The following is a 12,904-nucleotide window of genomic DNA, read 5'->3' as shown; positions in this document are numbered from 1 at the left end:
ACAGATGGGATGGAGGGAAGAGAAGAAGCATCTGATGCTGGAATTTCATTGCAGGTTTAAAAAAAATTATTAAGGTGCATTGCTCATTGCTGCATGCGTGTTAAGTAAGAACATAAATAATTTCTCAATCATTCACTGAATCCTTTGGTATGCTTTTCTATTTCATTATAAATACCTAAACTAGCAGAGATCATTAAGTAAAGACTGACTTTTTGAGATAGAAACAACATTTGTTTCTTGTTTTGACCAGATTAAGCAGAGGAAAGCAAATCTGAATGTCTGCCTATGCAACTAACTTTGCATCTAAACCCATCAAGGCATTTATGTACTCATTGATTATCTGAAAAAAGCTGCAAGATCATTCACCATAACATATAGAATTAACATATCAAATCAACCAGTGTGACTTGCCTAAAGCAAAGCACTGGTCAGAATGTTCAGGTAAAAGTCATTAACATCTGATGCGAGCACATTCCTCGGAGTATCCATTGGTTAAAACATTGAGCATCTGTTGGGTAAAAGCCTGAGGGTCTATTGGAGCATGCCTGAAGCAACATTCCCAATGGCCTGCAGGATTCATTTGGGAAAGCCTAAAGCATCATTTTAAGAGGCCTGAAGTGATTGTTAGGGGAATTTACAAACATCTGTCAACTGAGCTGGAAGCAGTCAAGTCATCAGAAGAATCTGTACCTGCAAATGTTATTCTGAACGCCATAGACAGGATGAGGAACAATATGTATGTCGGAAAAACCTGAGATATTGACCAATGTAATTCATTGCAAATCATACAAATGTTAATTGCGTTGATCCAAAATGCCTCTGAATTTACCAAAAAATTAACTGTTCAAAAATTAGGAGTGATACATTTATATTAAAAAAAAACACAACTTGAATTTAAAACTGTTTGGTCTGAGTTGACGGTGGTGGTACTTTTTGTTTTGAAATACCAATAATCAATAGCATTTATCGAACACCGACGGGAGGGGGGACCAGCTAAACTCCACAGCACAAACAGCTGAGAGAGGCCCGACAGCAGGGCTCCCAGCTGGAAGATAAAGAAAGCAATGGGAACGGGAGGGGTGAGAAAGAAAAAAGGGAGCAAGAGACACAACAGATCACCAGCCCAGAAGAAGAGGACCAACATCAAGAAACCATGGGGAAAAAAAACAACAAACTGAGACAAGCAGCTCAACAAGAAAGTCAGAAGAGGCACAGATACAAGGAAGAGAAGTAGAAGACACAAACCCAAGAGCACACACAGATGAAGAAGAAGAACACCAAGCTCTGCACAGAGGAATAGGAGGTGAAATGAATGGATAGTACATAGACAAAAATTTTTTTCCAAGAACAAATGAAAGCATTAGAATGGTTGACACTAGAATTTAGAGAAATGAAAAGAAAAATGAAAAGTACAGAAGAAAGTGTGAGTAGAATAGAGCTGGTCATAACAGATGTAGGGAAAGGATTAGAAAATGTGGAAGAACGTGTAATGGTGGTAGAAATGGAAGTGAACAACTTAAAAAGAAATTGGAAGAAAGTGACAAAAAAGTTAAAGATACACAGGAGTTGTTAGGTCAGAAGATGGATATAATGGAAAACTATAATAGGCGAAACAATATAAAGATAGTGGGCCTTAAGGAAGATGAAGAAGTCAAAGATATGAAAGAATTTATAAAAGAATGGATCCCAAAAGTCCTGGGAATGCCAGAAATGCAGGAAGGAATGGAAATAGAAAAGCCACACAGAACATTAGCCCCGAAACCACAGTCACAACAAAAACCAAGATCCATTTTAGTCAAATTTCTGAGATACACAACAAGAGAAAATATACTGGAAAAGGTAATGAATAAAATTAGAGAAGAGAAAAAAAAACACTGGAATACAAAGGTCAAAAAAAATTTTCTACCTAGACATAAGTTTTGAGCTCCTAAAGAAGAGGAAGTTTAATGCAGCAAAATCGATCCTATGGAAGAAAGGTTATAAATTTATGTTAAGATAACCAGCGGTGCTTAAAATAGTTATCCCGGGGCAGCAAAACAGACTGTCCTCGGATCCAGAGAAAGCACGTGAATTTGCAGAACAACTGCAAGACAGAAAGAGAGATGAAGAGATGTAACAAGAACAAAGAACGACAACAAACGACATATAAAAAAGTAAAAATAAGGTATAAGTAAGAACTAAAAGAGGGAAGAAAAGGGAAGTAAGGGAAAAGGGGGAAAAAGAGGAGAGGTTAAAAAAAATAAAAGAAAAAGAAAAGAAAAGAGGGGAGCTTTGTTGTAATGTGAAGATAGAAGTCTTTTCTGGAGGGGATTGAGTGGGAGAGAATAACAGTCACTGCGAAATCAGTTGACACTTGCGAACGGGTTCGCAGTCCGAATGGAGAGGGGAGTTGTGGTTGCCCAGCAAGGGACAAGGGGCGACTCAGAGAGGGGGGGACACTTGGGGTTAATGGAATTTTAGATGTGGGAATGGTTGAAATATTTTATGCTTTAGAAGTGTTGTCATACAGTGCGTTCAAAAAAAGAAAACTGAGAAATGGAAATGGGGAAAAGGGGAAAGGTGGTGGTGAGGAAGCAGAATGAGATGTAAACAAAGTATGAAATGGCCATGTTGAACTATGACTATAAATATTAACAGAATACATAACAAAATCAAAAGGAAGAGGCTATTAAATTTATTGAAAAAAGAAAAAATAGACATAACATTCATGCAGGAAACGCATCCAATGAAGTGGAACACAATAAATTAAGGAGAGACTGGGTAGGGCACGTAACGGCAGCATCATATAACTCAAAAGCCAGAGGTGTAGCTATATTAATTAATAAAAATGTACCAATCAAAACAGAGGAGGAAATAATAGATCCAGCAGGGAGATACATAATGATAAAATGTCAGATATATTCAGAACTCTGGAATTTGGTCAATATATATATGCACATAATGAAGAAGATGAAAAGTTTATGCAAGATATTTTTTTGAAGATTGTAGATACGCAGGGGAATATATTGATAGGAGGGGACTTTAACCTTAATTTGGATTCAAAGATGGACAAAACTGGACAAAAGACTAGCAGAAAGAACAAAGTAGCCAAATATATGGTTAAATCAATGCAGGAAATGCACCTTTGGATATATGGAGGAGACAACACACAAGGGAGAAGGAATACTCATATTATTCGAGTAGACATAAAACATACTCAAGGATTAAACTGTTCCTGTTGTCAGCCCATATCCCAGGGAGAGTTAGGAACACGGAATATAAAGCTAGATTGTTATCTGATCACTCACCCTTGTTATTAGCAATAGAACTGGAGGACATCCCACCAAGAACATATAGATGGAGATTAAACTCCATGCTACTTAAAAGACAGGATTTTAAACAATTTATTGAGCGCCAAATTAAAATGTACTTTGAAATAAATACGGAATCAGTGAAAGACAAATTTATATTATGGGATGCAATGAAAGCTTTCATGAGAAGGCAGATAATAAGTTATGTCACTAAGATGAAAAAGGACTACAATCGGGAAATAGAACAGCTGGAAAAGGAAATAGTAAGTACAGAAAAAGAACTAGCAACAAAGGAAGATACAACAAAAAGAAGAGAATTGGCGGACAAAAAAATAAAATACGAAACACTACAAATGTATAAGGTGGAGAAAAACATAATGAAAATAAAGCAGAAGTATTACGAGCTAGGAGAAAAAAACACACAAAATACTGGCTTGGCAGCTTAAAACAGAACAAGCTAAAAGAACGGTATTGGCATCAAGGAAAAAGGACAAACAAATTACATATAACCCAACAGAGATCAATGAAAACTGTGAGGAATTCTACGAGCATTTATACCGAACTGAGAACGAAGAGAAAGACGACAAAATAGATGAGTTTCTAGCTAAAATTGAACTACCAAAATTGCAAGAAGAGAAGCAAAATAAATTGATAAAACCATTTGAAATAGAGGAAATACAAGATATATTAAAAAAAAAGCTACCGAACAATAAAACACCTGGGGAGGACGGACTCCCAATACAATTCTATAAAACATTTAAAGAGTTACTAATTCCTCCTCTCCTGGAAGTAATGAGCCAGATAGAAGAAACACAAAACTTGCCAGATTCATGTAAAACAGCAGTAATTACAGTAATACCAAAGACAGCGAAAGATCCACTAACACCAGCATCGTATAGACCAATATCTCTACTTAACTCAGATTATAAGATAATAGCAAAACTATTAGCAAACAGATTGGCCGACTGTGTACCAAAAATAGTAAAACTAGATCAAACTGGATTTATTAAGAAAAGACGGACAACGGACAATGTTTGTAAGTTCATTAACTTAATCCATGCAGTACAAGGAAATAAGACGCCAACAGTGGCTGTTGCTTTAGATGCAGATAAAGCCTTTGACAAGGTAGAATGGAATTATTTATTCAAAGTATTACAGAGGTTCAACCTACCAGAGAGATATATTAATTGGATTAAAGCATCATATAAGGGTCCAATGGTGAAGGTGACAGTAAATGGATATATATCGAACCAATTTAAATTAAGCAGGTCAGCTAGGCAGGGATGTCCACCATCTCCCTCACTATTCGCTTTAGCTATAGAATCCTTGGCAGAACTGATAAGAACAGAAAATAAAATAAAAGGGATAAAAATAAAAGAGAAGGAATATAAAATCAGTCTATTTGCAGATGACATCATAGTATACTTAACAGAACCAGAATTATCAATAAAAGAATTACATAAGAAATTGAAGGAATATGGAGAAATATCGGGGTACAAGATCAACGCAAATAAAACTTGATCTTGATAACAATCGGTGAGACTTTTAAAAAATGTTATAAGTCATTAGAGGTTGATCTTTTTTTTAAATAGAAGCTATCGAGCATTCTGTTATTTTCCAAGAAACAATATTATGGTGTGTGTGTATGGATTTCAAGAGAAGTAACAGAAAACGGACTTAAAACAATGCAGCTCCATTGCACTCCTTTCATACTGCTGACCAGTGTATATTAAACCAATGTATATTAAACCAATGTATATTAAACCAATGTATATTAAACAGTGTATATTAAACAGTGCATTAATCCAGTTGTAGCATGCATAACAGGGGAATGCAATCTTGACTAAACAACCAACCACACAGTGAAATTTCTAATATTAATATGCTGCACTTAATCAATAGATCTATTTCATCAAGGGAATTGGAAAACAACGATGGTCCACAGAATCCATCAAAAGGCTCCACGTTTTTGGACTTATGCTGAAGGTACAGGATGAGCTACTCCTTCTAAATTATTCTGCTTTCATTTAATTTTCTAATTATTAACTACGCTTTATATAGTTATTTTCTTTTTACATCTATTTTAAATTGCATTCAGTTATCTCTGAAAGTTAGATGCAATTAATAACTGCAAAGTCATTGGCAATTTTGATCGACAAAACTCATTCCAATGTTTGACTTTTGTTGAGATCGTCAGGGTCATTGATGTCATTTAGACCTTGCCACTGGATTCAAAGGTAAGAGCAGGAAGGATTCATTTTCTAACTGGATCCAGATGAGCTAAAAAATAAAGATTTTTTCCCCATTTGAATGGATTTGCACCTACCACAGCTGACTAATCGCCCACGGTAGACTCATTCAGAAAACCACGAGGCATAGGATCCATGGAACCTTGGCTGTGTGAATTATGAACTGACTTGTCTTCAGAAAACAGAGGGTAGTAGTAGATGGAATGTACTCTGCTTGGAGGTCAGTGAAAAGTGGAGTTCCGCAGGGGTCTGTTCTGAACTCCCCCCCACCACCCCCCGCTCTTTGTGTTCTTCATAGATGGCCTGGATGAAAAAGTGGAAGGACGCGTCCGTAGGTTTGTAGATAACATGAAGGTTGGAGGCGTTGTGGATCATGTTGAAGGTTGTATAGGTTACAATAGGATGTAGACAGGATGTAGAGTTGGGCAAAGTAGCAGATATGGTTCAATCCAGATAATGTATTTAAGAAGTCAAACTCGAAGATGGAGTACATGGTTCCTTAACAGTATTCAGAACAGAGGAACCCTGGGGTCGAAATCCATAGATCTCTCAAGGTTGCCGCACAAGTTGAGAGGGTGGTTAAGAAGGCCTGTGGTATGCTGGGCTTCATTTGTTTTGGGATTGAGTTCAAGAATCATGAGGTAATTTTTCAGATCTATGAAACTCAGGTTAGAGCACACTCGGAATGCTGTGCTCAGTTCTGGTTGCCTCATTATCAGAAAGATGTGGAAGCTTTGGAGAGGGTGCAGACAAGATTTACCAGGATGTTTCCTTGTCTTATGCAGAAAGGTTAACAGACTAGAGCTTTTCTCTTTGCAGCAAAGAAGGATGAGAGGTGGACTCAAAAGAGGTCTACAAGGTTATGAGAGGCAGAGATAGGGAAGACAGTCTGCACCTTCCCCCCACCCCCCCACCCCAAGGTGAGAGTCGGAAATACCAGAGGACATTTGTTTAAGGTGAGGGGATGGAATTTCAGAAGAAAAGTCAGGAGCAATTTTTTTTTAATACAGAGAGTGGTGGGTGCCTGGAACTTATTGCCAGTGATGGTGGCGGAGGCTGATACAGTAGGGTCATTTAGAAGACTTTTGGACAGGCACATGGATGCAAGAAAAAGAGAGGGTTATGGGTTTGAGGTAGGTAAGGTTTATAATGCTGAGTAGGTTCAGAAAGGTCAGCACAACATCACGTGCTGTAATTTTCTAACTTGTATCTACAGGGGGTGCTGCCGTCAGAGGGCAGCAGCAATCATCAATGATCCGCAGCACCCAGCACACGCTCTGTTCTCACTACTGCCATCAGGAAAGAGGCTTAGGGGCCCAAGACTCACACCACCAGGTTCAGGAACAGCTGCTACCCCTCCACCATCAGACCCCTCATCGACAAGCTCAATTAGGGACTCATTTAAGGACTCTTACTTGTGCACTTGATTGATTCTCTTTGCTCTCCCTGAATTGCAGTTTGTTTACATTCGTTATCTGTGTACAGTTTATTGTTTGCACGACCAATTAATGGTAATTTTGCCGCGCCCACAGGAAAAAAGAATCTGTCATGTACGTACTTTGACAATAAATCTGAAATCTAACTTTTACTCTCACCTCTTTTTATATAATTTTATTAAACCTCTTTCTCCAATCTCTTTATCAATTTTATTCCAAAGTTCAATTAAATGTTTCATCATGCGTGTTTCTTTATTTGTTATTGACAATCTTGCATTCCATTTATAAATAGTGTTGAGCATCAGTTTCTCTTATCTTATCAAGTTCTATATGTACCCATGCTGGAGCATTATTTAACTCATACATTACATTAATGAATCTCAACTGTGCTGATTTATAATAATTCCTAGAATTATATTTCCACGTCAATTTCTCTGAAGAAACCCTAGCCATTTTTCCTTTCCATAAGCTCTCACCTTTTTATTACGTAAATGCAATCACATCTTTCTCTCTTTTTTAATCCCCCTCTGCTTTTTCCATTTTTCCTTTCTTTCCATTCCAATTTCTCTCTCTCTTGCCCTCATTTTTCTGCCCTTTGCTTTCTAATGTCTCCACAAGCACCTTATAATAAAACAATTTACATAGATATTTTCTGGTTAATGTTCTTTTCAAAAGCAAGAAGAAACAACTGTGTGAAGCATCTTGGAAATGCTCTTTATCTCAATAAGAGCTCCTCTCATTCTCCTAAACTCCAAATGGCTTACCCACCTTCCAGGGAACTGGACTGGTGGATCACTGCTGCACTCTCTCCTTGGCAAGAACATCCTTTCTCAGGTAAGAACACCAAAGCCCTTCCACCCTTTATAAGATACATCTCTGGAGTGTATTCTCCAATTGCCTGGATAAGTGTAGTCCCATCAATATTCAAGAAGTATGATAAAATCCAGGTCAAAACAAGCAAAAGGCCGGCATGGTTGGCGTAGCGGTTAGTGGAATGCCTCTAGAGTGCCAGCGATCGGGACCAGACAGGGGTTTAAATATGCGCTGTCTGCAAGGAGTCTGAAAGTTCTCCCCATGTCCGCGTGGGTTTTCTCTGGGGGCTCCAGTTTCCTCCCACCTTTCAAAATGTACCGGGGGTGTAGGTTAATGGGTGTAAATTGGGTGGCACGGACTCGTAGGGCCAAATTGGCCTGATACTGTGCTATATGTCAAAAACCCACTCAACTACAACTGGCATTCACCTTAAATATTCTTCCTTTCACACCTTCACCCAACCACAAATGATCTGATATGGCTGTATTGTGTACGATCTCCAGAACACTAGGCAGTAACTTGCCATTTCCTCTTCAGACACATCCCGAATTCTCAATGTTTACTACCTAGATAACAAAGAAGTAAGTGTAGGAAATACACCAAACTCCCCCATCATGCTGTTCACCTTCCTGACATAATTATCACTGATTCTTGGGTCAAAATACGATAAACTCCAAACTAACAGCGTTGAGGGACTAGTTTCTCCACAAAGCCGACATTAACGTAAAGGCTCATCACTACCTTCTCAAGTTCAATCAGGAAAGTCTAATAAACGCAGGTCTTTCTATTTCTATCCGCACTCTCGGGTAACAGCTTTCAGGTCGAATATTCTGATGTGCTTTGAGAAGCTTGCTTTTTTGAACTATTGACTAATCTAAATATTGCATTAAGCTTAACAAAGTCAACTGGAGTGAAACCTGCTACAAAATAGCCATTCAACACTTCTGACACGTCCTATTGGTTCACGCCAATTTGTTCTGATACCTTGTTTAATCCTTTATTATCTTGTGACCCTAAATTTTCACATTTTAAATGCAGTAAAATATTCTGCTTCAGATGCAAATCAGCTGAATGCCAGGTAATGAGCAGGAATGAAATGGTAAGCAGTGCAGTACAGGGTGAAACCAGAAGATCTGAGAATGTCCTGTCAAATACCTGGTTATTTATAATTACAGACTTATACTAATTGATGACTTACTGCCCCACTTCTTTCAGCATGGGTGCTGGGCACAGCAGGTAATTATCCATCACCTTGATACTTTTCTCATCTGGAAAATAAATCATTGGATGAGCTCGTCGTACTGAAATTGTTCAATGAAGTGGTGAAAAATCTTGTTTCCCAAGATATTAAATTTAACATTTATTTTAAGAAGCACATTAAACTTTGAAGCAAGAATGACACAGATTCGCATCAAAATTACACATACATTCTGGGAAATTAAACTCTGTAAGTTCATGAATAACAAAACAGGCAGTAAATTTCAAGGGAATAAGATTTAAAAAAAAACTTTTAATGAACTGAAATAAATTTACATCAGAGAAAGATTTCAAAACAAAAAATTTGTGTTTTCCATAGATTAGAAAATGTTCTGCAATTTTCTTCTTGTGCCATGAACAGTTTCTAAATAGTTAGCATCTCATGATAGGTAACTTGTTAGTATAATATTTTTAACACCTTTCCAAAAGATGAAGTGACTAAATCATCGCCACCTTACAAGTTCATGAACACCACGAACAAGACACTATGTGTGATTGTTTCTCCCACAATATTTAACAGCATATTAAGAAAAATATCGATTGCAGTGCACGAAGCTTAATTCTCATACTTCTGTTACATTCCTGCCTTTATTATTCCTATGTCTGCATGTTCAATAAAAAGTCCTCAAGTAAGTACATTATGATAAAGGAAAATCAATAGGTTATCTGTGTAAATGAAAATCCCTCAAGCTTTGCTAGCATCTCGTTTCCATGCTGAATTGATTTTCCTGAGGCAAGACTGTGCAAATATCCTGATGAATTCATAACTTTTTTAAATTTTAAAAATGAAAACTCAGGTTATTTAGTTCTGTCAGTGAGTTTCATATTGACCCATTTTTAATTGTCTTTCTGGAACTCAAGAAGAAGCATACTTTTGCTCGAGAGTTTTCTGTTTGCCACATTACCTCTATCCCATCTCCATTCCATGCACTTCACAAAGCTACTGAACTGCTGAGGCCCAGTACGGGACATGCCAATACTAACTGCAGTTGAACTTACGATCTGTTTGGACTATTTCCTGCATAACATTTCCAAATGATGCTTCTGTCCAGAGATTCTGGCCTGTGTTTCCATCTCTCCAGTCACATTTATTAGAGCCAAGGGAGGTGCGTTACAGGCATTGTTTCTCTTTGCTTCAATGCTCTTATCTTTTTCCTATAATATATATGGGGGGGCGAGCATGGTTAGCACCACACCTTTACAACACCAGCAGTCAGGACAGCAGTTTCCATGGATTTTCCCCGGGGGGGGCTACGGTTTCCTCCCACCACTCAAAACGTACTGGGGGTGTAGGTTTATTGGGCAGCACGGACTCGTGGACTGAAATGGTATGTCACCATACTAATATTTTTTTAAAATGAAATCCCTTTCTTCTCTCTCCTTCTTCCTCTTCTCTGCCCATTTTGTCTTTATTTTGCCTCAGACATCTTCTCCACAAGGCTTCCACTCTCTTCTGTCCACCCCTTCACCTATGACCACTCCTCCTCTTCACCCTTTTCTTATTCCAGTGTCTGATGTTGTAACGCCTCTCTGAAAGCATTTTCCCACTCCTCCACTCTCTGCCCCCACCTCCACTCTTCTACCCAATCTATTTATTTCTTCTCTTTAATCTCACCCCTTTCCTCTTCCTTTGTTTCATTACTATCTTTCATCCTTCCCTCTCTCCTCTGCCTTGTCCCTCATACATTCCACATAATTTCACTATTCTTTATCACCCCATTCACAGACTCTCTCCTTCTCTTCTTTCGGCCACCCTCTGTCATCTCTTCCTGCTCCACCCGTACCTCACTCTCCATTTCTCCGTCTTGCCTCAAGGGATGCGTAATTCACTTTCAGTATTAGGTATGAGCCTTCCCTCGCTTCCTCGCCAATTATAAAGATTAAGTGCTTGGCCTATTGAAAGCACCATAGTATTTCCTGGTTGAAAGACAATCAAATTCTGCAAAAACAATTGGGGGAGGAGGGGAAATCAAATCCTATAAGCTTATAAGAAGGTACAGATTTTGTTCAGGACCAATTCCTTATCAAGACTTCAGAGTCTTCATTACTCTCATTGCACTCTGCACTTTCACCATTTTAGTTTCCGAGCAAACTTTCTCCCTATTGTATTCATGTATTTCAACAAGTACTAATAGAAATTTGCTAACCAAAGAGTAGCTGTAAGGTGTGAGCAAAAATCAAACTGACGGAGGAATCTTAAATTATTATTATTGTTAAAATTCAGATATACAGCACGGTAACAGGCCCATGAGTCCATGCTGCTCAACTACACCCAATTGTCTACAAACCCAGGTATGTTTTGAATGGTGGGAGGAAACCAGAGCGCCTGGGGGGAAACTCATGCAGATACAGGGGGGGGGGGTATCATACAAACTCCGGGATTTGAAGCCCAGTCCTGATCACCGGCACTGTAACAGCGCTGCTCCAACCGTGCCACCCTAACTCCATGGGTCAGGCAACATCTGTGGAGACAGAGAGATAGTCGGTGTTGTGGGTGGAGACCTTGCATCAGGAGTTGTGATGGAGGGTCTGAACCTGAAACATTGACTACCTTCTGTTTCACAGACACTGCCTGACCCAGCTGAGTATTATTTAAAGGGTGAAAAACTACAGCATGCTGTTGTGCAGAGGGACTTGGGAGTGCTTGTGCATGAATCACAAAAAGTTAGGTTGCAGGTGCAGCAGGTTATTAAGAAGGTAAATGGAATGTTGGCCTTCATCGCTAGAGGAATTGAATTCAGGAGTAGGAAGGTAATGTTGCAACTGTATAAGGTACTGGTGAGACCGCACCTGGAGTACTGAGTCCAGTTCTGGTCTCCATATTTGAGGAAGGATATACTGGCTTTGGAGACGGTCCAGAGGAGGTTTATTAGGTTGATCCCTGGGATGAAGGGGTTGACTTATGATGAAAGATTAAATCATCTAGGATTGTATTTCAGAAGAATGAGAGATCTTATAGAAACATATAGGATTATGAAGGGTATGGATAGGATAGATATAGGAAGGTTTTTTGAGCTGGCCGGGGAAACTAAAACGAGAGGACACAGTCTCAATATTCGAGGGAGTAGATTTAGGACGGAGATGAGGAAAAATAGTTTTTTCCCAGAGAATAGTGAATGTTTGGAATTCTCTAACCAGGGAAGTGGTTGAGGCTGCCTCACTAAACATATTTAAAATTCGGTTAGATAAATTTTTACATGATAGAGGAATTAGGGGATATGGGGAGAAGGCAGGTAGGTGGAGTTAGGTCATAAATTAGATCAGCCATGATCGTATTGAATGGCGCAGCAGGCTCGATGGGCCATTTTTGGCCTACTCCTGTTCCTACTTCCTATGTTCCTAGTTCCTGCAGTAGCTTGTCTTTGGTTGTAGATTCCAGCATCTGCAGTCTCTTGTGTCTCCTTTAAAACAGAGAAACCATTTACAGAATGGAATCCCCTGAACACAGTACAGGAACAAGGTGCAACCAAACATTTTTTTTATCAGTTGGTGCCTTACATCTGTGCTAATTTTTGTTCAGCAGCTGTGTTTGTAAGTTAAACAATGCAAATAAACTGTTGTTAGACAAGTCTGGAGACGCTTGATTGTAGTTTACACAAACATGCTGGAGAAACTCAGCAAGTCACGCAGTGTTCTTTATGTAGCAAAGTCACATAACCAAAATTTCAGGCCTGAGCAAAAAGCAGGCAGGTGTATGAATAAAATGGTGGGGGTAGGGGTGGGGGTGGGGGAGTGGGGGTAGGAGCACAGGCTCACAGGCACTAGGTCAAAGTTGGACATGGGTGGGTGGGCACAAGAACATAAAGCTGAGAAGTGATGGGGGAGGGGAGAGCTCTCAAAATGGGTGGGGTGCTGGAGA

General features: G+C 39.0%; 1 protein-coding gene across 1 annotated transcript in view; it reads right to left on the bottom strand.

The window, feature by feature from the left end:
- Positions 1 to 12,904, bottom strand: part of antxr2a (ANTXR cell adhesion molecule 2a) — a 184,389-nt gene that overhangs the window by 88,332 nt on the left and 83,153 nt on the right. Inside the window, exon 10 of the mRNA XM_069926743.1 lies at positions 8,987 to 9,056. Within this exon, the coding sequence (XP_069782844.1) occupies positions 8,987 to 9,056 (70 nt within the window). The remainder of the gene's footprint in view (positions 1 to 8,986; positions 9,057 to 12,904) is intronic.

This window comes from Narcine bancroftii, chromosome 3, assembly GCF_036971445.1.
Source record: "Narcine bancroftii isolate sNarBan1 chromosome 3, sNarBan1.hap1, whole genome shotgun sequence".
NCBI classification, from domain to species: domain Eukaryota; kingdom Metazoa; phylum Chordata; class Chondrichthyes; order Torpediniformes; family Narcinidae; genus Narcine; species Narcine bancroftii.
This window is presented reverse-complemented; position numbering and strand designations above follow the sequence as displayed.